The 25,528-nt window shown below is 40.7% G+C and overlaps 1 protein-coding gene across 1 annotated transcript; it reads left to right on the forward strand.

The window, feature by feature from the left end:
* Window positions 1–22,600: 22,600 nt before the first annotated feature.
* On the forward strand, window positions 22,601–25,270 carry LOC307038903 (keratin, type II cytoskeletal 8-like; the record flags this gene model as incomplete). Its single annotated transcript, XM_079680578.1, has 9 exons — window positions 22,601–22,981; window positions 23,208–23,416; window positions 23,523–23,583; window positions 23,686–23,781; window positions 23,915–24,079; window positions 24,189–24,314; window positions 24,428–24,648; window positions 24,738–24,793; window positions 25,149–25,270. 9 exons carry the CDS (start codon window positions 22,601–22,603, stop codon window positions 25,268–25,270), a joined length of 1,437 nt encoding a protein of 478 aa, XP_079536704.1.
* Window positions 25,271–25,528: the final 258 nt, after the last annotated feature.

The raw sequence follows: 25,528 nt of genomic DNA on the forward strand, positions 1-25,528 counted from the left end.
GATTATGGGAGACCTATGACACAAATGGAGGAGTCTCCACTGCCCGTCAACCCCCCTGTCAACGCCTTTGAGGATACTCTTCATTCATCCCCCAGCTCTCTCTACTCTCCGCTCACCCTTTCACCCTCGCCCTCCCCCCTGGAGTTCAATGACCGCATGAAGGCGATACGCAGGGTTGGCAGCATGTCCTTTAACCCCGCCCCTCAACGACGCCCACCAAAATCACCTAAGCAGAGACGTGCACCATCTCCCCCGGCTTCATCCCCATGCCTACCACAATCATCCAAACCAAAACAATACAAGGAAGATGGAAGCAGATTTCCAAACCCCCCTTCCTACAGTGTAGACCTCACCCTGCCCTCCTATGATGAGAGGAGCAGGGTGGTGGGTCCTCCCTCCCCTTCAAAGCCTGATAGGGATGTGTGTGTACAAAACGCTGCAAACGGATATTAGATGGGTCCAGGCTCAAGGGCGTATGGCACTCTCAACTTTTTCCAGGACATGCCAGGGCCCTGCCTGCCTGTAGCTTTGCCGATATCTCTGTTGATAGGTAATAGATTAAGAGCAGTGAATCATCTTAGATACAGGAAGCGCTCAAACGTTTGTGTGAGTTTAACAAATTTAGCAATGATTCCATGTCAGCCACAGCTTGTTACAAAAAACCTGACTGATAGTGTGTTTAATGAACTTAAACTAGCTTTATTAAATGTCAGGTCTTTGGCAGGAAAAACATTTTAATCAATGATTTTATCACTGAGCACAATCTTGAATTTGTGTTTTTAACAGAAACTTGGATTGAACAAAAATAACAGTGCTGTTCTTATTGAATCAACCCTTCCCAACTTTAGTTTTATGAGTCGGGAAAGAATGCATAAGAAAGGGGGTGGAGTTGCTATTCTGTTCAATGATTCGCTTCAATGCAGGAAGACATCTTATGGGAACTTTGCTTCTTTTGAATATTTGGCCCTTCAGCTGAAATGCTCCTCTCGAGCTCTGTTCCTAAATATTTATAGACCACCCAAATACTGTGCAAGCTTTTTTGATGATTTTACAGAGTTGCTGTCTACAGTGTGTATTGGCTTTGACCGTCTAGTCATGGTTTGTGATTTTAACATCCATGTTGACAACCCTCAGGACAGAGGGGCTAAAGAGCTGTTTTGTGTTCTTGATAGCTATGGACTGACTCAGCATGTGACGGAGCCCACGCACAATAAGGGGCACACTCTGGACTTAACACTAGAACCGCCAATTTGACCCAGAGCTGTTTTTTATTGTATGTAACTTTTTTTCAATAACATATTAAAGTCTCCCAGTCTGTGACTTTTCCTGAAAGTGTGTTATGTAGCACCCTAGGTTGTTAAAAAGTGTCAATATGAAGTCAGATTGAAGTAATCGGCAAAAGAATTGCAATTTATACCTATTTCCGCCAAGCGGGTCATATTGACCCCACCCCTTTTTGCGCTATTGATTTTACGTGTAAACAAACATGACGTGTTGCTATAGCAACGCCTTTTGTCTACTGTAGTTCCTTTTAGAATGAGAGATAGATTGAGAGAGAGAGAGAGATAGATTGATAGCGACAGTCTGTAGTGAAGGAGTGCGCTCCCGCTCACGGGAGACTGCTTGCGCTGCGCTCCGCAGCAAACAGCTGTTTGCTTTTCACCCAACAACGACAACCGCGTCACGAAACCCTATGTTGTACCGTTAATAAACGAAACAATTTAACAAAATTGCTTGTCAAAATATCAATACCACAGGACCATTTTTCTTTTTAAAGCAATACTTTTACTTTGAAAATCAATGCATTCTAATGCTGGGTCAATTTGAACCCGGTGGCGGTTTTAGGTATAACAAATCTCTGGCGGTTCTAGTGTTAATTATCTCAAAGGGTCTGAATATCTCAAAGGTTGTGGTGACGGATGTTGCACTCTCTGACCATTCCTGTGTTTTCTTTGAAAGCTCTATTTCTGTTCACAAAAATGTTCAAAAAGAGGTAACCACAAAGCGATATTTAACTGAAAATAATCGGGAAATGTTTACTCAGAATTTGTCTTCCGCACTCGCCCCTGCTAACATCTCAGTAAATGAGCTAGTAGATCATTTTAATTCAACAATTCAAAATGTTATAGATGCCATTGCTCCAACTAAGGTAAAGGAAGTGTCTGGCAAGATATATCCCCATGGAGAAAGGCCATGACCCTGAAAACAGAGAAAAGAGAATGTCGAAAAGCTGAACGCAGGTGGCGAAAAACAAATCTCCAGGTTCACTTTGAAATCTATAAAGAGAGACTTGGCCTTTATAATTTGGAATTGAAAAACACACGACAGTCTTTCTTCTCTGACATCATTACCAAAAACAAAAACAACGCACGTGCCTTGTTTCCTACCGTCGACAGACGAGCTAACCCCCCAGTGTCAGTAGCCTCTGAATTTCTATCCACCAGGGCGTGCAATGATTTTGCCTCCTTCTTCACTGACAAAATTCAGAAAATCAGACAAGCAGTCAGTGCCTCTGTATCAGGTACAGCAAATGTGTTGTCTCTGTGTCCACCTAATATCAATTCAGACATCATGACACAATTCCATCAGATTAATGATAAAAACCCAGAGGACATTATTCAACTTCTGAAATCCTCCTCCTGCTGCCTTGATATTATTCCAACAGGATTTTTCAAAGATGTTTTTCCTTGCATGGCCTCAGATCTACTTCATATAGTAAACAAATCTCTTCATTCAGGTATTTTTCCACAGGCCCTGAAAACTGCAGTCATTAAATCGCTCTTAAAAAATAATAATCTAGATGCTTCAGTAATGAACAATTACAGGCCCATATAAAACCTGCGATTTCTATGTAAAATCATTGAAAAAGTAGTTTTTCAACAGTTGAGTAACTTCTTGCATTTAAATAACTGTTTCTATTTGTTCCAGTCAGACTTTCGTCCAAACCACAGTACTGAGACTGCTCTTGTAAAGGTCTTCAATGACATCCACTTACTGTAAACACAGACAGTGGCAGAACTTCAGTGTTAGTATTATTAGATCTCAGTGCTGCGTTTGACACTGTTGACCACAACATATTACTAGACTGACTAGAAAACTGGGTGGGACGTTCGAAAACAGTTCTACATTGGTTTGAATCCTACTTAAAGGACAGGAACAACTTTGTTTCTATAGGTAACTACACATCCGAGTTGACAAATATGACATGTGGGGTACCTCAAGGCTCCATCTTGGGGCCTCTTCTCTTTAACGTCTACATGCTACCACTGGCTCAGATAATGAAGAACAACAAAATAAGTTACCATAGCTATGCAGATGACACACACATTTACGTAACAATTTCACCAGGAGACTACCCAGCTAGAAATGTTTGGTTCTAAAAACATTCTGAGAATGTTACAGTCATTGTTCTCGGAAGGTTTTCAGCGGGAAGTTTTTGTTTGGTTCCCAGAATGTTCTTCTGAAAGGTAGGATAACGTTCTCTAAAAACATCCTTAAAATGTTTCGTGATGACATTGTTAGAACATTATGCCCTCCTATTCTTAAAATGTTTTCAGCGGGAAGTTTTTGTTTGGTTCCCAGAATGTTCTTCTGAAAGGTAGGATAACGCTCTCTAAAAACATTCTTATAATGTTTGGTGATAACCTTCTTAAAATGTTTTTGAAAACAATGTTAGAAAATTATGCCCTATTGTTCTTAAAACGTTTTTGCCAGAAGCTTTTATTTTGGTTCCCAGAATGTTCTTCTGAAAGGTAGGATAACGTTCTCTAAAAACATTCTTAAAATGTTTTTGATAACATTGTTAGAACATTATGCCCTACTGTTCTTAAAACATTTCCAGCTGCAAGTTAGATTTTTTATGTTGCCAGAATGTTATTATTTTAGATTACATTACATTACATTACATTACATTGCATTTAGCTGACGCTTTTATCCAAAGCGACTTACAATAAGTGCATTCGACCAGGAAGATACAACCTTTAAGAAAACAGAATCATATAAGTACATCAGGTTTCATAGAGCCAAACATTTCAAGTGCTACTCAACTGGCATTTAGAAAGCCAGCCCTTTATTAGTATATAAGTGCTTTGTTAGTAATTCTATCGCTCGAAGTGGAGTCTAAAGAGATGAGATTTCAGTTTGCGTCGGAAGATGTGTAAGCTATCTGCTGTCCTGATTACAATGGGGAGCTCATTCCACCATTTTGGAGCCAGGATAGCAAACCCACGTGTTTTTGCTGACGGGAACTTGGGTCCCCCTCGCAGTGCGGGTGCAGCGAGCTGTTTGGCTGATGCAGAGCGGAGTGCACGTGCTGGGGTGTACGGTTTAACCATGTCCTGGATGTAGGAAGGGCCAGATCCATTCGCAGCATGGTACGCAAGTACCAGTGTCTTGAAGTGGATTCTAGCAGTTACTGGAAGCCAGTGAAGGGAGCGGAGGAGCGGTGTGGTGTGGGAGAATTTGGGAAGGTTGAAGACCAGACGAGCCGCTGCATTCTGGATGAGCTGCAGAGGTCGGATGGCACATGCAGGTAGACCAGCCAGGAGGGAGTTGCAGTAGTCTAGGCGTGAGATGACGAGAGCCTGGACCAGAATCTGCGCTGATGTCCGGGTCAGCTGGGGACGTATCCTCCTGATGTTGTAAAGCGTGTATCTGCAGCAGCGGGTTGTAGCAGCGATGTTTGCAGTGAAGGACAATTTGTTATCTAGGACCACACCCAGATTCCTTGCAGTCTGAGTCGGGGAAACAACAGAGGTGCCGATGTTGATTGTTAGGTCAAGAGTGGGACAATCTTTTCCCGGAAGGAAGAGCAGTTATGTCTTGTCAAGGTTGAGCTTGAGGTGATGAGCAGACATCCACCGAGAGATGTCTGCTAGGCAAGCAGAGATGCATGCGACGACCTGGGTCTCTGAGCGGGGAAAGGACAGAATTAGTTGGGTGTCGTCAGCGTAGCAGTGGTATGAAAAACCATGCGGGCTAATGACAGACCCGAGCGAGTTTGTGTACAGGGAGAAGAGGAGGGGACCAAGAACCGAGCCCTGAGGGACCCCTGTAGTTAATTGACAAGGGTCGGACTCGGACCCTCTCCAAGTAACCCTGTAGGTGCGGTCGTTGAGGTATGAGGTGAGGAGGGAAAGTGCAGTGCCTGAAACTCCAAGTTCTTGGAGAGTGCGAAGGAGGATCCGATGGTTCACCGTGTCGAATGCAGCAGACAGGTCCAGAAGGATGATGACAGAGGAGAGGGAGGCTGCTTTAGCAGTGTGCAGTTCGTCAGAGACAGCAAGGAGAGCAGTTTCTGTTGAGTGACCTGCCTTGAAACCAGACTGGTGCGGATCCAGAAGGTTGTTCTGATGGAGATAACAGGAGAGTTGTTTAAAGACAGCGCGTTCAAGTGTTTTAGACAGGAACGGGAGGAGAGAGACGGGCCTGTAGTTAATAACATCAGACGGATTGAGAGTGGGTTTCTTAAGGAGAGGGTTTACTCTTGCCTCCTTGAGACTGTTTGGAAAGTGACCAGAAGTTAGAGAAGTGTTGATGAAATGGGTGAGAAATGGTAGAATATCAGGAGCGATAGTCTGAAGGAGGTTTGAGGGGATAGGGTCCAGAGAACAGGTGGTAGGACGGGCAGAGGTAACGAGGGTAAGAACCTCACTTGGAGAGAGAGGGGAGAAGGAGGTCAGTGTGTGGGTGAAGGGAGGGTCTGGTGACCCAGCGGTGAGTAAAGGTGAGTCAGAAAAAGAAGAGCGAATATCATCAACCTTTTTTTCAAAGTGGTTAACAAAGTCGCTTGACAGAAGGGAGGAGGGGGGAGGTGCTTTGGGGGGGTCCAAGAGGGTGGAGAAGATAGAAAATAGTTTTTTGGGATTGGAATAGGAAGATTGGATCTTATCTTGAAAGAAAGTGCTTTTTGCCTGAGAGATGGAAGCAGAGAAAGAGGAGAGGAGAGCCTGATAGGTTAGGAGGTCGTCATGGTGTTTGGATTTCCACCATTTCCGCTCTGCTGCCCGAAGGATGGTTCTATTAGCACGCAGTGCGTCATTTAGCCAGGGAGCAGGAGGGGACTGACGAGCCGGCCGCGATGTGAGAGGACAGAGAGAGTCCAGAGAGGATGAGAGAGTCGAGAGGAGAGTTTTTGCAGCAGTGTTTGGAGGCAGGAGTTGGAACGAGTCAGAGGAAGGGAGGGCTGAGAGCACCGATGAGGCAAAGGTAGAGGGGGAGAGGGAACGGAGGTTACGGCGGACAGGAGCAGAGTTAGAAGAGATTAGGTTGTTATGTTTGGAAAGGGGTAGAGAGAATGAAATGAAGAAGTGATCGGATGTGTGGAGCGGGTTTACAGAGAGGTTAGAAGTAGAGCAGTTCCTTGAGAATATGAGATCAAGGACATTGCCAGCTTTATGAGTTGGTGGGGATGGAGACAGTGAGAAAGCAAAGGTGGTTAACAGAGATGTTAGTTCAGATATCTTCCCTGTCTGGAGGTTGAAATCTCCGAGAAGTACAGCGGGAGGGCCAGTTTCAGGGATGTGTGAGAGGAGATTATCTAACTCCTCCAAGAAGTCCCCCAAGGCGCCTGGTGGACGGTAGAGAACAACAATGGTTAATTGTATAGGATGGGTTACTGTGACGGCATGGAATTCAAAGGTGGAAGGAGTGAAATTAGGTAGCGTGAAGAGGGAAAAGCTCCATTTGGGAGAGAGCAGGAGACCAGTGCCACCTCCTCTGCCAGAGGGTCTGGGTGTATGGGAGAAGGAATATGCTGTGGAGAGAGCTGCTGGGGTGGATGTGTTGGATGGAGTGATCCAGGTCTCCGTGAGAGCAAGGAAATCCAGAGACTGCAGGGAAGCGTAGCCAGAGATGAAGTCAGCCTTAGGGACAGCTGACTGGCAGTTCCACAGGCCCCCTGAAACGAGATGTTGGATCTCAGTGGAGCATGTGGGATAGACGAGAGCAGGCCGGTGAAATCGATTAGGAGAAACACGGGGCCAGTGATAATTGCGAGAAGACACATGAACAGGAATGCAGAAAATACACATGATTATAGCATGAGGGGCTAGAGAACCCAAGAGAATTGAATAAAACTAAATAACACCAGCGATACTTGGCGCAATCAGAGTAGGATTTGCCTCCTCTTTGCCTCCCACAGGACTCTTAATGTCTTTGTCAGTCTTCGTCTGGCTGACGCTCCAGGAAAACGCAACCTAAGATGGATACCTGATTGCTCAGTTCTCACAGCTTTGGGGGCACGCCCCTGTAATTAGTTAACTATTTTCTGCTGATGGGCGACAGCAGAGTCTTCCTACCTATTGTAATGCACACTTGAGGGGCGTGACTCACTGAGACGGAGAGAAGGATAACATGGTTTATGTTAAAGAAATTATGCAAATGTTCTATGGTAACAATTTACTAAAATATGTTTACATTATTTGAACCTAAAGACATAATATTCCTGTAATTGTTCAACTCAAAATTCCTGGTTAAGTGGACTGACCACTGTGTTCATTAGGATGATTATTATTGTTTACTTAACTATTGGAATTTGACTATTAACACATGTAAAAGACTGACACAGAATCAGTTGGTGAAAGTAACATTTGTTTATTACAAAAGGGGAGCTGGGAGTGGAGGTTGGTTATGGCGGCAGTGGGAAACAGTTGTTCCAGGGTGGGTAGAGAGGCCTGGCTGTAGTGATGGCAGTTTGACACTGAAGCTTCGAACGGAGCTTCAAATCTGGACTTCCTATTCCATAGAAACAGTGCTTCGAAGCTTGCTTCAAATCACGTGACATGTGACGTCCGAAGCAGCAACTGCTTCAAATCACGTGACATGTGACGTCCGAACCAGCAACTGCTTCATTTCCTGAATGAATCAACTCACTGGTTCGCCGTCCAATCAGGTGATTCAATGCACTGCATCGTCTCGATTCTGACAGGTGACAGGTTGAAACTGTTTCAAATTTGAGCGCTTCAACACTTTATAACCAACCCGCCGGTCTAAACAATGCGCAATGTGTGGGTTGTTGTCATAGTTTGCGTTGTTGCTGTTGAGTTGTTGTTGGTATTGCATTTTAATTGGATCATTATAGAGCAAGCCAGGAAGAAAGATAGGTCGTTCTGGCTCGTGAAACACTTCGAAGTTCGAAATGTGGAGAAGTTGTGAACAAAAAGACAAAGAGAAATATAAAAACACTTAAATAGTTTAAGGAATAGATAGCCCAGTGGATAGAGCCGGCGGTCAGGATGCGGTGATGTCCTCCACGCAGCTGGTTCATGGCCCGGAAGAGTAAAACTTTTAATCATTGCTTTTCAACTTTAATACTTTAATAACTGATAAAAGGCCCTCTCTGCCCAACATTTTTTTACAGCACTCTCTAGTCTCTCCTCAATAACCCAACACACACAATTATCAATCTTTAATTGCAAATAGAACATGATATTCTGTCTTAGTGTGTGTGTGCATCAAATATTTTTCAAGGCAAAGATACGTTAAACCCACTGCAGCCTTGCACTTCGCCAGGAGAGGTCGCTGTAACTGAAGCTTCGAGAAATGAACCTATTTCCGACACAATTGTCCAAGTGGTTCGATGCTTCATTCAAAGATTCATTTTGCCATCACTACCTGGCTGGTCTTGGGAGTGTGGAAGGCCTTGGATTCCTCCTGGGAGAGACACAAAAATCAGTGTGAGGCAAAAGCAAGCAAAGTTGTCAGAGAATATGCTGGTAAAAAGCTAGAGCGGCACGCAACAAACCGTTCACGGCAACAATCCGGCTGGCAATGAGTTCAGGCTGCAGGCTTTCATAGTGTGGCTGACGAGCAGGTTACAGGTGTCGTTGATTGGAGATTGCTCCCAGCCGTGTAGAGCAGACCAGCAGGCAGCGAGAGAGACACACAGTAGAAAGAAAAACATACAAACACTAACAGGGGTTTTAGGGATGTGCAGTGATAGTCGGTCCGTTCTTCTATATGTCTGTCTTTGGTTTTCTAAGTGTTATTTGATCCATATGACAATAGAGATATGTACATCAGATTTCTTTTAAACATCCTTTTCGAACAAATGCAACCACTTTGTTTTTTAAAGCGCACTACAAATACATCTGACGTTGACCATGACCCTTTTAATATTTCGCATTACAGGAACATTTTATAAAAAAATAATAACCTCCTTAAAACACTATCCAAATGTTGCTTTCAAAATGTTCTTCTTTGGTTATCATGTAACATTGAGGGAATGTTCGATAAAAGAATCTTTAATGTGTTACCCCAACAACGTCCAAAACACATCCTTAGAATGTTGGAGGCAAAACGTTCCACGTTTGTTGACTTATCACATTAAAGGAACATTTTATAAAACCCTTTGTCATCTCAGGCCTCAATAACATCCTGAAAACATTTTCAGAATGTTGCTTTGAAAATGTTCTTCATTTGTTATAACATTGAGGGAATGTTTTATAAAGAACATCTTTAATGTGTTACCCAACAACGTGCAAAACACGTCCTTAGAATGTTGCAGGCAAAACGTTCCACCTTTGTTAACATATCACATTAAAGGAACGTTTTATAAAAAAACGTTCTGTCATCTCAGGCCTTAATAACATCCTCAAAACATCCTCTGAATGTTGCAGTTAAAACATTATGTCTTAGTTAACCTTAAACCTTATAGGAACATTATTTGAACAAATAAACATCCTAAAAAGGTTCTTTGAACATCAGATTAAAACGTTTCTTTAAAACCTTGTTAGAACCAATAGCTAACGTTAGCCAAAGTTGTGAGAACGTTCCCCGCTAGCTGGGAACTTTTGAAAGTTCTTCAGGTGCATCAATACAACACAGTTAAACAGAAAGTGTTTCAAGTAAATTGACCAAACTCAAATGTAATTGGTATTTCCATCATCCCCCTGTGTTTTAAAATAAACAGTTCTTTTATCCACACTTATTTACACTAATAGTAAATGAAGATATATATGTTTTTATTTCCTCCATAAAAGGGTTGTATTGCTGTCTTTTTCTGGAAAACATTTCTACAATGTATAACTGTAGAACAACATTGACCAAACTCAAATGTAATCGGTATTTCCACAATTGGCGAACTGCAATTTGCTCTTGAGGTAGCATGTGGATATATTGTCATTGTTTTGTGCATCATACTTTAAATTCCATGCACCTCCATTGTTTTGCTGTTGCAGATATATTTTGCACGTGAATATAAAGTTACAACAAGGCAAAACAAAAACAAAAGAGTGATATTCATCACTAAAGCTTCTACGGAGGTATACATACCGTCAGATCATCGTTATCTAGATATAGACTAAATGCACTACTTTTTATTTTGCATTTTATTATACATGTTGTATTGTTGGAGGAGCTCAGGTCAGAAGAATTTCCTAGCCATTTCTACACTGTAGTTTTGTTCATATGACAATAAAACCTTTGAATCAAATCTTTTGAATCTGTCGGACTAGATCTAGGGTTCTGCTTACCTAGAGGGATGACTTTCTGTGTTTGGTGCCAGCAGCCGTTCAGGATGATGAAAACTTTAGGCTCTGGCTTCCTACGTCCTTGCTGTATGAGACGACCCTGACCCACCAGAACTCTCCCTGGCTGGGGTAGAGGCCTCCATGCCGGGCCGAATGAAGTCTCAACGGCTTGGATACGCTCACAGTTCTCCTTCTCGAACTTTACCAGATCCATCATGGTGAAATCTATGTGTAGCACCTAAATCACAGAAGAGCCATCTCTCACTTGTTTTATACAGGCATGTGTCGCAATCATAGACTGTATATATAAACTATCGTTAAATTATAATGTCTATATATATGAGGCCTTATTCTCATTTGGGGGGTTTTCCCTTTCCTGTAGTGTGTTATAGGTTTTTGTGCATGTAAATGCTCTGGGAATGCTAGAACCCAAAGTTCTATACTTGAAATAATTACAAAAATCAAAGACTAATAGAAAAGACAGTCTTGTGCTATCAAAGAGGTTTGTTACCATTGAGTAAAACAAATATAGAGAAAATTCATTAAAGTTAAATATTTGCATTGTGTAACTGTAAAGTATTCGAAACACAAACATTTATTGGGCTTATAAAGTCATGAAATCATGAAATCCTGTCAGCAATAAAGGAGCCATTGAGTTATTAGGTTTTGCCCAAAAGCATCACGCATTTTATTTTTTTGTTATTTTTTAAATGAAGACATTTTTTTAAAATCAACTAATCTGTATATAATGTCAGTATTTTTTAAGTGTGTCTGAGTAGAAACAAACACAAAAATAATGCACTTATAATACATAATTATATTTTTGTATGAATAAAAACAGAAAAGACATGTGTCTTGTGAGGCTTGTGACCTTTGACTCAAAACAACATAAAGAAAATTATGAAAATTAAATATTTGCATTTTGTAACTGTAAAGACCTTAAAGCACAACATGTATTCTGCTTATGAAGTCATAAAGTGGTACAAATTAATTGCATTTTATGACGAAATCACATGTGACCTTAACGAAATCACATGTGACCTTAACAGAATCACAAGTGAACTTGACGGAATCACATGTGACCCCAACGGAATCACATCTTCACAGTTGAAAGTAGAATCGGTGACATCATCACGTGACATCACAGGTGGCTTAGATCTTGGCATAGCAAGAGCTTTGGGTTGCAGTCAACTCATTCAGTTGTTCAGTTCAGAGCGGTGAGTGGTACACATATTCAGTCAGAGCAAACAAACGTTACAGTTTTCTAGACAAAACACGTATCACGTAGACACATATATTTTTATCCCTACGCACAACACAAGTCCACAGACAGTGCCATGGAGGGAACAATGTCAGACCAGAGCAACATGGAGACATCCGACATCCAGAACGATGAGAGTCTCCTGCAGTTTGACGCAGAGACCGTAAAACTGCTGGTGATGAGAGGAGATGAACTCCTTGATTGTGTGACAATCTGGGAGGAAAGATACGGCGCTCTGGAGGAGGAGATGGAAACTAAAGAGGCTGAACACAAGCAGCAGCTGGAGGAGAACCTGCTGACCATAAACCTACTGAAAAGAAGAGAGGAAGAACTCCTTCAGAGCCAGGAAAAGTCCACCAAGGATCTGGCTGAGAAACAACAGAGCTGGGAGAATGGAAAACAAGGCATGAAGTATGTAGTGGACGAGAAAAACTACCGGCCCGCTAGAAACCACACCTTGGAGACGGAAACACAAAAGATGGAGTTGAAATTGAAACAGGTGATGAAGCACAACACTTACCAGACCTGTAAAATCAAAGTCATGGAGAAGGAAGTCCAACAGTTGGTGGACCAGTTGGAAAAGCAGGGAGAAAAGATCCCCGAAGACCAACAACCGATGGAGACCAAACTAAAAGAGGTGTCTCAGGAAAAGGACGACCTGGCCAAGAAGAACCTGAGCTGTGAGACTGAGCTTAAACAGGTGGAGGCAAAATTGAAACAGGTGGAAGAGGAGAACGAGCATCTGGCAAAGAACAACAAAAGCTGGGAGACGGATGTCAAACAGCTGAAAGACCAGATGAGAGAGAAGGAGGACAAGTTCTCCAAAGACCTGGCCGAAGAACACCTGAGCTGTGAAACCAAGGTTCATTTCATGGAGACCAAATTTCAAGAGGAAGAGAAGAAGAAGGACAACCTGGTTCTGAAAATACTGATCGGGGAGACATTGGTTCAGGCAAAATTTGAAAAGGCCAAGGAATCCATAAATATCCTGATCAAGGAAAACAAGAGCTGGGAGTTCGATTTCAAACAGAAGGACATGAAAGTCCAGCAGCTGGAGAACGACTTGGATGAGCAAGAGAAAAAGTTCTCTGACGATTTGGCTGAAAAACAACAGAGCTGGGAGAATCAGCTAAAACAGGTGGAGGATAAATGCAAACAGCTGCAGAAGCAAAAGAATCATTTGGCCAAGATAAAAAAAAGCTGGGAGACGGATGGCAAGCAGCTTAAAGACCAGATGAGAGAGAAGGAGAAGAAGTTCTCCAAAGACCTGGCTGAAGAACACCTGAGCTGCGAAACCAAGGTTCATTTGATGGAGACCAAATTTCAAGAAGAAGAGAAGAAAAATGCCATCCTGGTTCACAAAAACCTGATTGGGAAGAATGAATTGAAAGTGGTTCAGGCACAATTAGAACAGGCTAAGGAAACCATGAGGAACCTGGTCAATAAAAACCAGAGCAATGTCAAGCAGAAGGACATGAAAGTCCAGCAGCTGGAGAACGACCTGGATGAGCAGGACAAAAAGTTATTTGAAGATTTGGCCGAAAAACTTCAGAGCTGGGCGACTCAGCTAAAACAGGCGCAGAAGCAAAAGAATCATTTGGCCAAGATGAAAAAAAGCTGGGAGACGGAAGTCAAGCAGCTTAAAGACCAGATGAGAGAGAAGGAGCAAAAGTTCTCAGAAGACCTGACCCAGAAACACCAGCGCTGGGAAACCAAGGCTAGTTTGATGGAGACACAATTGAAACAGGCGAAGGAGGAGAAGGACGACCTCGCTCAGACGCGACTGAACTGGGAGGCTAAGGAGAAGAAGATGGAGGACGAAAAGACACTTCTGGAGGACCTCTGCCTTTACAGGAAGAATAAGAGCAGAGGATTCTTCGCTCGCAGGAAGGCGACTGAGGAAAGGGACGTCATTTTGCAGAGAATGCTACGCAAGATGCAAGAGAAGGAGATGAGAGAGAAAGCAAAGGGGGAGAAAGAGGAGAAGGAGGAGGCTGGACGTCAGTAGCTGCCTTTTCCTCTCTTCTTTCTCTCCTCAATTTCCCCTCAGCTCCTTCCTCCTACCTCACCCCCAACTGCCTTCCCCTTTTCATACTCAGGGTTTTCTCCTGGAGCTCAGGTTTTCCCACAATCTGTATAATAGATGTAAAAAAACCTCAGTATTAAGTCCCTCCCCCATTAACTGTACTTCCTGCTACCTCACCCTCTCTCACCTTCCTCCATACTCTCCCCTCACTTCACCCCAAACTCTCTGCTCCATTTCCCTCACCTCTTTCTTCCTACATCACCCCCTCCCTTCCTTCCCATTTTCATATTTAGGGTTTTTTAGTTGTGTTTACTTGATTTTAAAATAAAATATTACTTAAATGTATTTTGTGTATGCCCCACTGTGTAAACATATACAGTATATATTCATTACTTTATGACATTTAGGTTACTAAAGTACCGGTATCTGTTCTATTTGTGATTTAAAAAACTTTGAATTTAATAAATACAACGACAATAGAATATTTTTGTACAGTTCTACTTTTGGGTTCAATTACATTGTTTTGTTTTTGTTGTTTTTCAAAAATGTGAGGGTTTCATAAGAGCTGTTCAAGTATTCAAAGCTAAGGTTTTAAATGTAAAAGTTATTTAATGTATTTATGAATTCAATCTTGTTGGGTTGGAGGATGTGCTGCTGCTGGTCTCTCTATAATGAGGTGAAGTTTCTGCTTTATGCTGATGATGGTGTTCTCTACTGTCTCAAACTGAAAAAATACAACAGCTGCACATAGTACAAAAGTACTGGCAGTAAATATGAAGAAAACTGAGGTCATGAACATTCATATTTAGGGTTTTCTCCTGGAGCTCAAGTTCGCTTGCAACTCATTTTCATAATTCAATTAGGATTACAATTAGGATTTAAAAAGACTTAATTTAAAAATTAAAATGTTAATTATTATGTGCCTCACTGTGTACAGTACATATTCATTACTGTATGACATGTTGGTTACTAAAATTCTGGTATCTATTCATTTTATGTTTTAATCAACACTGAATTTCATCAATAAAATAACCCATGGTATGAAATAGGAGATGTATGTATTTTTAGTTCTTGGTTTTCTATTGGTTTCACTGTACACGTTCAATCCCATTATTTGTGTTACTGTTGTTTTTATCAAATGTGTTCATTTCATACAAGCTGGTTAAATATTCTTGGGCTCTTGAAGAAAACTTTGAGCTTAAAAGATGAACATGTAATTGTATTGACGGAAACATATAGTGTCAAAATAGAGAAAAATAACAAATATCTTGAGAAACGCCATATGTGATGTTATCTCAATTGAACAACACAATAATTTAAAGGTTCCCTATTATGCAAAATGCACTTTTTAATGTCTTTGATAAATACAGTATATACTCAGCTAGAAATGTTTGGTTCTAAAAACATTCTGAGAATGTTACATTCATTGTTTTAGGAATGTTTTCAGCGGGAAGTTTTCTTTTGATTCCCAGAACGTTCTTCTGAAAGGTAGGATAACGTTCTCTAAAAACATTCTTAAAATGTTTGGTGATAACATTGTTAGAACATTATGCCCTCCTGTTCTTAAAATGTTTTCGGAGGGAAGTTTTTGTTTGGTTCCCAGAATGTTTATCCTACCTTTCAGAAGAACGAATGGTAACAAACATTTCTAGCTGGGAACTCACACATGCCACCGCAAACATGCAATATCTGCTTACAGCTTATCATGAATTACGTGCTTGTTTGTTGTTTTCAAAAGGAAAATATGGTGACATCAGATTTTTTTTAAAACATCCTTTTCAAACAAATGCAACAAGTTTGTTTTTCAAAGCGCTCTAGAAATAAATCTGACGTTGACCATGACCATGTTAATATTTGCCATAACAGGAACGTTTTATGAAAAAAGAATAACATCTTGAAAACATTTTCTGAATGTTTCTTGGAGAATGTTCTTCAATTGTTATCATGTAACATTGAGGGAACGTTTTATAAAGAACATCTTTAATGTGTTACCCAACAACGTCCAAAACACATCCTTAGAATGTTGAAGCCAAAACGTGCCACCTTTGTCAACACATCACATTAAAGGAACGTTTTATAAAAAAACGTTCTGTCATCTCAGGCCTTAATAACATCCTCAAAACATCCTCTGAATGTTGCAGTTAAAACGTTATGTCTTAGTTAACCTCACACCTTAAAGGAACATTATTTGAAAAAATAAACATCCTAAAAAGGTTCTTTGAACATCAGATTACAACGTGTCTTTAAAACCTTATTAGAACCAATAGGTAACGTTAGCCAAAGTTGTGAGAACGTTCCCCGCTAGCTGGGTATGCTCCAATTTAAACACTGAGTAACTGCATCGAACAAATCAATGACTGGATGTGTCAGAACTTTCTCCAATTAAACAAAGATAAAACTGAGGTAATGGTTTTTGGAGCCAAGGCAAAACGTATAAAAGTTAGCGCTGAGCTTCAGTCTGAAATGTTCAAAACAACAGACAAAGCCAGAAATCTAGGTGAAGTCATGGACTCTGACCTGAGTTTCAACAGTCACATTAAAACAGTTACTAAATCAGCTTACTATCACCTAAAGAACATATCTAGGATTAAAAGACTAATGTCACAGCAGGATTTGGAAAAACTTGTCCATGCTCTTATCTTCAGTAGACTGGACTACTGTAATGGTGTCTTCACAGGTCTCACTAAAAAATCTATTAGAAAGCTATAGCTGATTCAGAACGCTGCTGCTCGAGTCCTCCCTGACACTAAGAAAGTGGATCACATCACTCCTGTTCTGAAGTCTTTACACTGGCTTCCTGTGTGTCAAAGAATAGATTTCAAAATACTGCTGCTGGTTTATAAAGCACTGAATGGTTTAGGCACAAAATACATTTCTGACCTCCTGCTAAATTATGAACCATCCAGATCTCTCAGGTCTTCAGGGACGGGTCAGCTTTCTGTTCCCAGAGTCAGAACTAAACATGGAAAAGCAGCGTTCAGTTATTATGCTCCAAATATCTGGAACAAACTTCCAGAAACCTGCCGGTCCGCTGCAACTCTGACTACTTTTAAATCCAGACTGAAGACTTTTCTTTTTGTCGCTGCTTTTAATTGAACTATTCATATCTTAGACTGCACTGTAACTTTTATCCATGTATTTTTTCTTTTAATGTTTATTTGATCAACTTTTATTTTTAATGACTGATTTTAAATGCCATGTTCTTAATGTCTTTCATTTTTTGTAAAGCACTTTGAATTGCCTTGTGTTGAAAAGTGCTATATAAATAAACTTGCCTTGCCTTGCCTTGCCTTTACACCATACTCATTGCAGATACACTGAAATATATCTGACGAATATGGAAATTGATGTGTGATTTATTTTGTACTGTGTTTGGTGATGGAGATATTTCCCAAATTATTTAATCTGTGTATGGATTGACTGATCCCAACTCTATTAAAAATAGGTCAAACCCGCTTCAAAGTTCAAGGTATTCCACATAGTCTGTTCAATGTTATCTGACTCTCCAGAAATGAATGAAAGGCAGAAATGTGTTTTTAGAGTTGTTCATGCCTGCCTTGGTGGTTTATATTTAGTTATATTCCCATTTGAAAAATAAAGATAATTGTGACAATGAAAATGTTGATATAACAGTATAATTATATGTCACTTTTTATGTTCAACAAATGTCAGAAGGGCCTATTGGCCCCCGGGCATATTCACATTATCAAATCTGGCCGTCTTTGAAAAGAGTTTGGACATCCCTGATTTAAACGGAGGGGGGTTGAGCAGAGCCTGCCAGCCTAGCGATCCCATAACAGACATTAACAATATGTTACCCAGGTAGACCCACATCTGCTTCTTTTATTGATTTTTTAAATGTTTTATTCGTAATTCTTTTATCATTTGAATATAGTATTATTATTTGTATTATTTTTATTTTTTACTATCAACAATAAATTGTTTACGTCCCTCTGAGGTGTGGGGGGAGGGGTTTGTACCTAAGTCATGCCAGCCTGTCAGGCATTCCCCCCTCAACGAAGGGGGGCGGTCCCTCTGAGAAACAAAGGTTTCTTCCGACTAGAAACTGGGTGGGACTTTCGGCAACAGTTCTAAATTGGTTTTATTCCTACTTAAAGGACAGAAAAAACGTTGTCTCTAGGCAACTACACATCAGCGTTGACAAATATTACATGCGGGGTTCCTCAAGGCTCCATCTTAGGACCTCTGCTTTTTAATATCTATATGCTACCACTGGCTCAAATAATGAAAAACAACGACCTAAGTTATCATATCTATGCAGATGATACCCAAACTTATATAAAAATTTCGCCAGGAGACTATTCTCCGATTACAACACTGAGTAAGTGCATTGAGCGCATCAATGACTGGATGAGTAGGAACTTTCTCCAATTGAACAAAAAGAAAACTGAGATTATTGTTTTTAGAGCAAAGGAAGAACGACTAAAAGTCATCGGAGAGCTTCAGTCGGCAGACTTCAAAACAACAAATAAAGCTATAATATAGGTGTAGTGATGGACTCAGACAGGAATTTTAACAGTCACATTAACAGCTATTAAGTCGGCATACTATCACCTTAAGAACATATCTAGGATTAAAAGACGAATGTCAAAACAGGAAAAATCCATTAGAAAGCTGCAGCTGATTCAGAAAGCTGCTGCTCTAGTCCTCACTAACACTAAAAGAGTGGATGGATCACATCAGTCCAGTTTTGAAGTCTTTACACTGGCTTCCAGTCTGCCAAATAATTGATTTTAAAGTAGGCCTACTAATGCTGGTTTTTAAAGCACTGAATGGTTTAGGACCAAATTATATTAACGATCTCCTGCAGAAGTATGACCCATCCAGGAGTCTCAGGTCTTCTGGGACGGGTCTGCTCTCTGTCCCCAGAGTCAGAACTAAACATGGAGAAGCAGCGTTTAGTTTTTATGCCCCGTTCATCTGGAACAAACTCCCTGAATCCTGCAGGTCAGCTGCAACTGTTAATACTTTTAAATCAAGACTAAAAATGTCTCTTTTTGACGCTGCATTTGAGTGAGTTGTTCATATTCACACTGCAGTATGGCTTTTATTCATGTATTTTATACCTGTTGTGTTTATTTTATTATCTTTGCTTTTTAAATGCCTGTTAAAAAAAAAGAAGCCAAATCCATTTACCTTGCCTTGCCTTGCCTTTGCCTTGCCTTGCCTTGCCTTGCCTTTGCCTTGCCTTGCCTTGCCTTCTAACTTTACTGAAGTTCAGTTTTACTTTTTATTTCTTTCACTTCAATTACCACAGCCTATTTATTTCCATAAAATATGCAATGGAGTTTGCCATTTTCCTTCTTACATGTTGGGGATTAGAACCGCTGACCCCCACATTGGTAGGTATCCTTTTACTCTGTGCGCAAACCACCTTTTCAGCAAACATACACAAAGAGGGAAAAGATTTCTAAATTAAAGAAACTATGAACTAAAAAACTCAAAACATGACAGATACAATAGTTTGTTAACCTTCTGATTCATCAGGAGGCCATGGCTTATATTGACATGATCATATAAAGGGTTTTCACAATAATGCAGACTTCTTTTTTAATTGCTGCAGGATTTATTTTGCTAATTTGCGATATTATGCATCTTATAGCTTTATGGCTCAAAGTTTATTTAGGTAAAAAGTGATAATATTTAATCGAGAAAAGGTTTCCTAATTTCCCTCTAATGGCTGCTCTGCCTTTACTATCTGTGTTTTATGGCACTCCCCCATGGTCTCATAAAATTGAAAAATATGTCATTTTAATACTAGTGATCAGTAATGATAACAATAGTAGTTTGGCTTAAAGCAAGCAAAGTTTAAACCTAAATATCTACACAGGATTTCAAGACCACTGGCATTTGCAATGCTTATGAGACCATAGGGTTAGAGCAGTGGTTCTCAAAGTGGGGGGCGCGCCCCCCCTGGTGGGCGCAGAGGCATGCCAGGGGGGGCGCGAGAGACCAGGAGGAAAAATGGTTATAAAAAAAAAAAAAAGATAAAAAAAATAAATAAAATAAAAATCATAATTTGAAAAATTATTGATTCGAAAATAATATGATGCAGTACAGTACTATTACGTCTGGGTCTCTGTTTCATTAAAGCTCGGCTCTGTGTGTGTGTGTGGAACGAGCCATTTTGTGTGCGCGTGAGAGAGAGAGAGAGCGCACCGGTACTGGAGATCGTTGTTGTTAGCTTCTGGTGCTAGCGAGCTACGCTAACGGATATAAGGAGTTTTTTCAACAACAAAGTGGAGGAGAGTCCTCTCCTGTCAGACTGAGAGCTAAAGGACTCTCTCAGTATTATCTCAGTGGGTCTCAAATGTTTTGGTCACCATTAATGTAAATAATTATTTCCGAGGCACACGTTTATATGATCATTATAGTTATAAAAAAATAAGAGAATAAATGAAAAACAGGTATGAAATACTATATGACAGTAAAACAAGAATAAAGTTTAAAAGGGTGATTTGTAAAATATCCATCAAGAAAAAGTAAATCTGTTTACATTTCTGTTTCATATGGGTGTTGAGAGATGTATCCATAGATCTCTTCCTTTCGCTCTCAAAGTGCACCAGATTGATGCTTTTAACTTCAATATTTAAAAATAAATCTTCCCGGGGAAGCTTGCCCCCGGACCCCCCTATGTGACGTCCACACATCACCTATAAAAATAGCACTTTATCCCTGATTACACCTATATGCCGTGAGCTGAATATTGAGCCTTCATTGTAACAGTCGCGGGTACGTTGTGTATTTGCGTGGGGATTGTTGCAGTAGAAAATTCCACTGTAGCGACCGGTACATTAATGGGAAACCCTAAATGTTTGAGCACCCTCTATGAAACGTCAAGCTACCCCACAGCACCCCCAAAATAAATCTCTGGCGCCGCCACTGAGCCTGATTATTCGTTTTGGGGGGGCCCGACTTTTTTTTTTCTCCAAAGGGGGGGCCTGACAGAAAAAGTTTGAGAACCACTGGGTTAGAGGGAGTGGTGCTCTAATTGACTTGTTTTTTGTTAGTAAAGAAGCTAGACTGGTTATCTGTTCTTGTTCAACTTGTATATGGATTACTTGTTTGGACCGGTAAGTATTGGTAGAGCTGGTTTTGTTTTTTGTAATCTCACAATTAATCATTCTTCACCTATGCGTTGGATTTAGGGGAGGGGTGTCCAAACCTTTTTCAAAGAGGGCCAGATTTTATATGAATATACCCGGGGGCCAATAGGCCCTTCTGACATTTGTTGAACATAAAAAGTGACATACAATTATACTGTTATGTCAACATTTTCATTGTCACAATTATCTTTATTTTTCAAATGGGAATATAACTAAATATAAACCACTAAGGCAGGCGTGAACAACTCTAAAAGCATATTTCTGCCTTTCATTCATATCTGCAGAGTCAGATAACATTGAACAGACTATGTGGAATACTTTGAACTTTGAAGCGGGTTTGACCTATTTTTAATAGAGTTGGGTGCAACAGTCAATCAGTCAATCCATACACAAATTAAATAATTCTGGAAATATCTCCATCACCAAATACAATACAAAATAAATCACACATCAATTTCCTTATTCGTCAGATATATTTCATGGTGAAAACAAGACATGTTAGATCAGTGTACCTGCAATGTGTATGGTGTAAAGAGTCAATATATAGAGTTCATCCTAAAGAGTCCAGTTGGTTCCAACCCCAACACAAGTTTGATCCAGTTCATACGACCACAAACCAAAGGCATCTAAAAAAGTTTGCTCTGGGTTTTACCGCGTATCAACCCAAAACAATAATACAACGTCTTTAACAGAAAAGGCTAATTGCGCCATTTGCAAGGCCCCTAAGAGTGGGTGCTGCCTCCATGCAGTGAAAGGAGAAATTACATTTTAAAGATGTATTCTGTTTGACAGCTCTAGCCATAAATAATATATTATAGGACCAAAGCTGCGGGCCGTATTAAATCTGAACACGGGCCGTGATTTGCACACGGGTCGGACTTTGGACATGCCTGATTCAGGGTTTTTTATTGACCTCAATAACATTTAATATACAAAAATATGGTTGCATGTTATATTCTTTTCTATGTTATAATGCCTTGTTTTTTCTTGTTGTTAGGTATATTGAAAACAAAAAACTGACAGAGAATGACTTGAACGTTCTAAAGGAGAATTTCATTTAAATATTATATAGATATCCTATATATATATATACTCAGGGAATTTCAAACACGGAAATATTGTGTACAAACAAGGTTTATATTACAGTCTACTATGAAACTATTTGAGTGACCTAAATGGGCCATCTGTTTGTGTGAGGTGGTTAGACGTCTGGTCTAACCACCTCACACAAACAGATGGCCAGTGGTAAAATGTCTCGGCTAAACGTAGCTTATAGCTTACCTTTTGTTCTTCCATTATATTTTTGCTCATACTAACTTTTTGCTATCCCTATCCAGATCAACGTACCTGCTCCTCTGCTTGCCACGCCCAACCACCTCCCTTACCTGCCGTGCACCTCCGTTTTCCTCCCCGATCCACCCTACTTGCCATTACTTTACACATCGTGTCTCAGGGCAGTGTTACGCCTTATCTTTCTAAAATTCCTCCCTACCTGTTTCACAGGATTTGCGTGTAGGCTGAGTTGGAGGGGAGGTTGGACAGCAAAAGTGAGAGTCCAGGTTAAAACGGCCGAAAGGATCCTCCCCCTCTCAGAGCATGGACATAAAAGACTGCAGAGCTCACAGTCAGACACTCAGAAGGACTTGGCTCTCCCTTTGAAGACTGCTCATCATCTGTTCTCCTCTTGTCAGAGTAACCAACCTCCACCACTGCAAACATGATGTCCAGGAAATCATACTCAGTCTCCGGCTCATCTAAAGGTAGCTTGAAAAGTTCCTCCAGCTACTCTGCACAAAGAACAAGTTATGCGGTTGGTTCTGGTGCTGGATCTGGATCTGGTTTTAGTTCAGGTTCAGGTTTTGGTTCAGGTTTTGGTTCAGGTGCAGGTTTTGGTTTAGGTAGCTCTGGCAGTTATGGCATTAGCTCCAGCCAAGCAGGAGGCAACTGCATGGCTCCATTGATCACTGCTGTCCAGGTCAACAAGAGCCTGCTGACTCCTCTGAACCTTGCAATTGACCCCACCATCCAAGCTGTCCGCACCCACGAGAAGGAGCAGATCAAGACCCTCAACAACCGCTTTGCTTCCTTCATCGACAAGGTTGGTTCCTGTGCTCTCTGCTTGTGACTGTGTTATGTGAAATGTACTGTAGGCCTGAGTATCTTACTACCAAATGCCTGTAATGCTCTCATGGGGCTAAATTACTTGCAGCTGCTGTCAAAAGCAAAATGTGAAGTGAATTGTAGCATAAAAGAGTCAATTAAATCAACAGTCTAACCACATTTACAACATCTGACAATCTTACCTTTTTTTTTTGTCTCCACAGGTCAGGTTCCTGGAGCAGCAGAACAAAATGCTGGAGACCAAATGGAGCCTCCTGCAGGACCAGACTACATCACCCTCCAACATCGATAGAATGTTTGAGGCTTATATTTCCAACCTGCGCAGACAGCACGACGGAATGGGCAATGAGAAGGTCAAGCTGGAGGGAGAGCTGAGGATCATGCAGGGTCACGTTGAGGACTTCAAGGATAAGTGAGTGCTTGTATGAGATGGTCACTAACTATTATAGACATTTGATGAAGTCAACAGATGTTTTAAAATCGAGCAGATGTAGTAAAATCCCGCCATGTTCCAACAGGTATGAAGATGAAATCAACAAACGTGCAACTGCAGAGAACGAGTTTGTGCTCTTGAAGAAGGTGCATATACATCAAAGATACATTAATTCTTTGGAAATCCAGGTGTTAACAACAAAGTAGCAAGTTCTAACACTTTCTGTTTCTACATTATTTTCTTTTTAGGATGTTGATGCTGCCTACATTAACAAGGTGGAGCTGGATGCCAAGGCTGATGCTCTTCAGGATGAGATCAACTTCCTCAGTGCCGTCTATGAGACTGTATGTATTTATAATATCATATTCTTTATAATAATATAATCTTTTCTGAGTTAAATCTGATGAAAATCTGCTCGATCTTTAATGAAAAAAGGACAAAGGGTTCATTACTGTACAACAACCATTGGTTCTGTAGGAGCTTTATGAGCTGCAGAGCCAGATCAAGGACACCTCCGTCATCGTGGAGATGGACAACAGCCGTAACCTGGACATGGAATCTATTGTGGCTGAAGTGCGTGCTCAGTATGAGGACATTGCCAACCGCAGCAAGGCTGAAGCAGAGGGCTGGTACAAACAGAAGGTGAGAAGAAAAGAAGGCTAAGTTCATCTTGTTTCTACAATTACTTTCAACGCCTCGCCATTGCTTTAGATCCCTCTCTTGACACACCTTCTTGTATTTTTCATAACAGTATGAGGAGATGCAGACCTCAGCCGGACAGCATGGTGACGACCTGCGCACAACAAAGTCAGAGATTTCTGAGCTGAACCGCATGATCTCCCGTCTTCAGAATGAGATTGAGGCTGTCAAGGGACAGGTATATTTCAAAAACTTCTTATCGATGAAGCATTAATATGAACACTTAAATATACACTACATTAATGTAAGAGGGATCTGCAGATACTAAATAATCGGTGACATTTTCTACAGAGGGCCAGCCTTGAGGTTCAGATCACAGAGGCAGAGGAGCGTGGTGAGCTGGCAGTGAAAGATGCCAGGCTCCGCATCAGAGACCTGGAGGATGCTCTGCAGAGAGCCAAGCAGGACATGGCCCGCCAGGTGCGTGAATACCAGGAGCTGATGAACGTCAAGCTGGCCCTGGACATCGAAATTGCCACCTACAGGAAACTGCTTGAAGGAGAGGAGGACAGGTGCGATAAACTTTAAGAAATGGTTTTATAGCCTCACAATTAGCTTTAACTTTGAATTAAGGACTAACTCTGCATTATTCCAACATTAGACTGTTCAGCGGAGGCTCAACTGCAACCATCCATGTGCAGCAGTCCACTGGTGGTGGTAAGTTCAATATTTTATACATCATGATCATAAGGGATATTCTATCTATCTATCTATCTATCTATCTATCTATCTATCTATCTATCTATCTATCTATCTATCTATCTATCTATCTATCTATCTATCTATCTATCTATCTATCTATCTATCTATCTATCTATCTATCTATCTATCCATCCATCCATCCATCCATCTATCTATCTATCTATCTATCTATCTATCTATCTATCTATCTATCTATCTATCTATCTATCTATCTATCTATCTATCTATCTATCTATCTTAAACCAGTAGATCACACTGCTATATTGATTGAAAAATGATAACACATGCATGTTTTTTTTTTCTACTCCAGGATTGTCCAGTGCCAACTCAGGTTATGGCTACGGTGGCGGCTTCAGTAGCAGCAGTGGTTATGGCAGTGAATCTGTTCAAAAGTCCTCAGTCACTACAACAAGTTCCAGAAGAGCATATTAAAAAAGAAGAGCTGTCCCTCTTCTTCTTCAGAAAACTCATGAATTGTATCTAATTCTGTAGCTATTTATGATTCTATGTAATGTTGTTATATGTTCAACAAGAAAGATGAATCTCTTGTGTCACACTGCTACTATGTTGAAACTATGTATTAAGTAAAAGCTTCCCTTCCAACTTGACTGATGAATGTTTGCACAAATTACATCAAATGTATCTGAATAAAATACATGTTAACATAAATATCTGCCTTTGTCTCATATT

This window comes from Notothenia rossii (assembly GCF_949606895.1).
Source record: "Notothenia rossii genome assembly, chromosome: 5".
Classification (NCBI taxonomy): domain Eukaryota; kingdom Metazoa; phylum Chordata; class Actinopteri; order Perciformes; family Nototheniidae; genus Notothenia; species Notothenia rossii.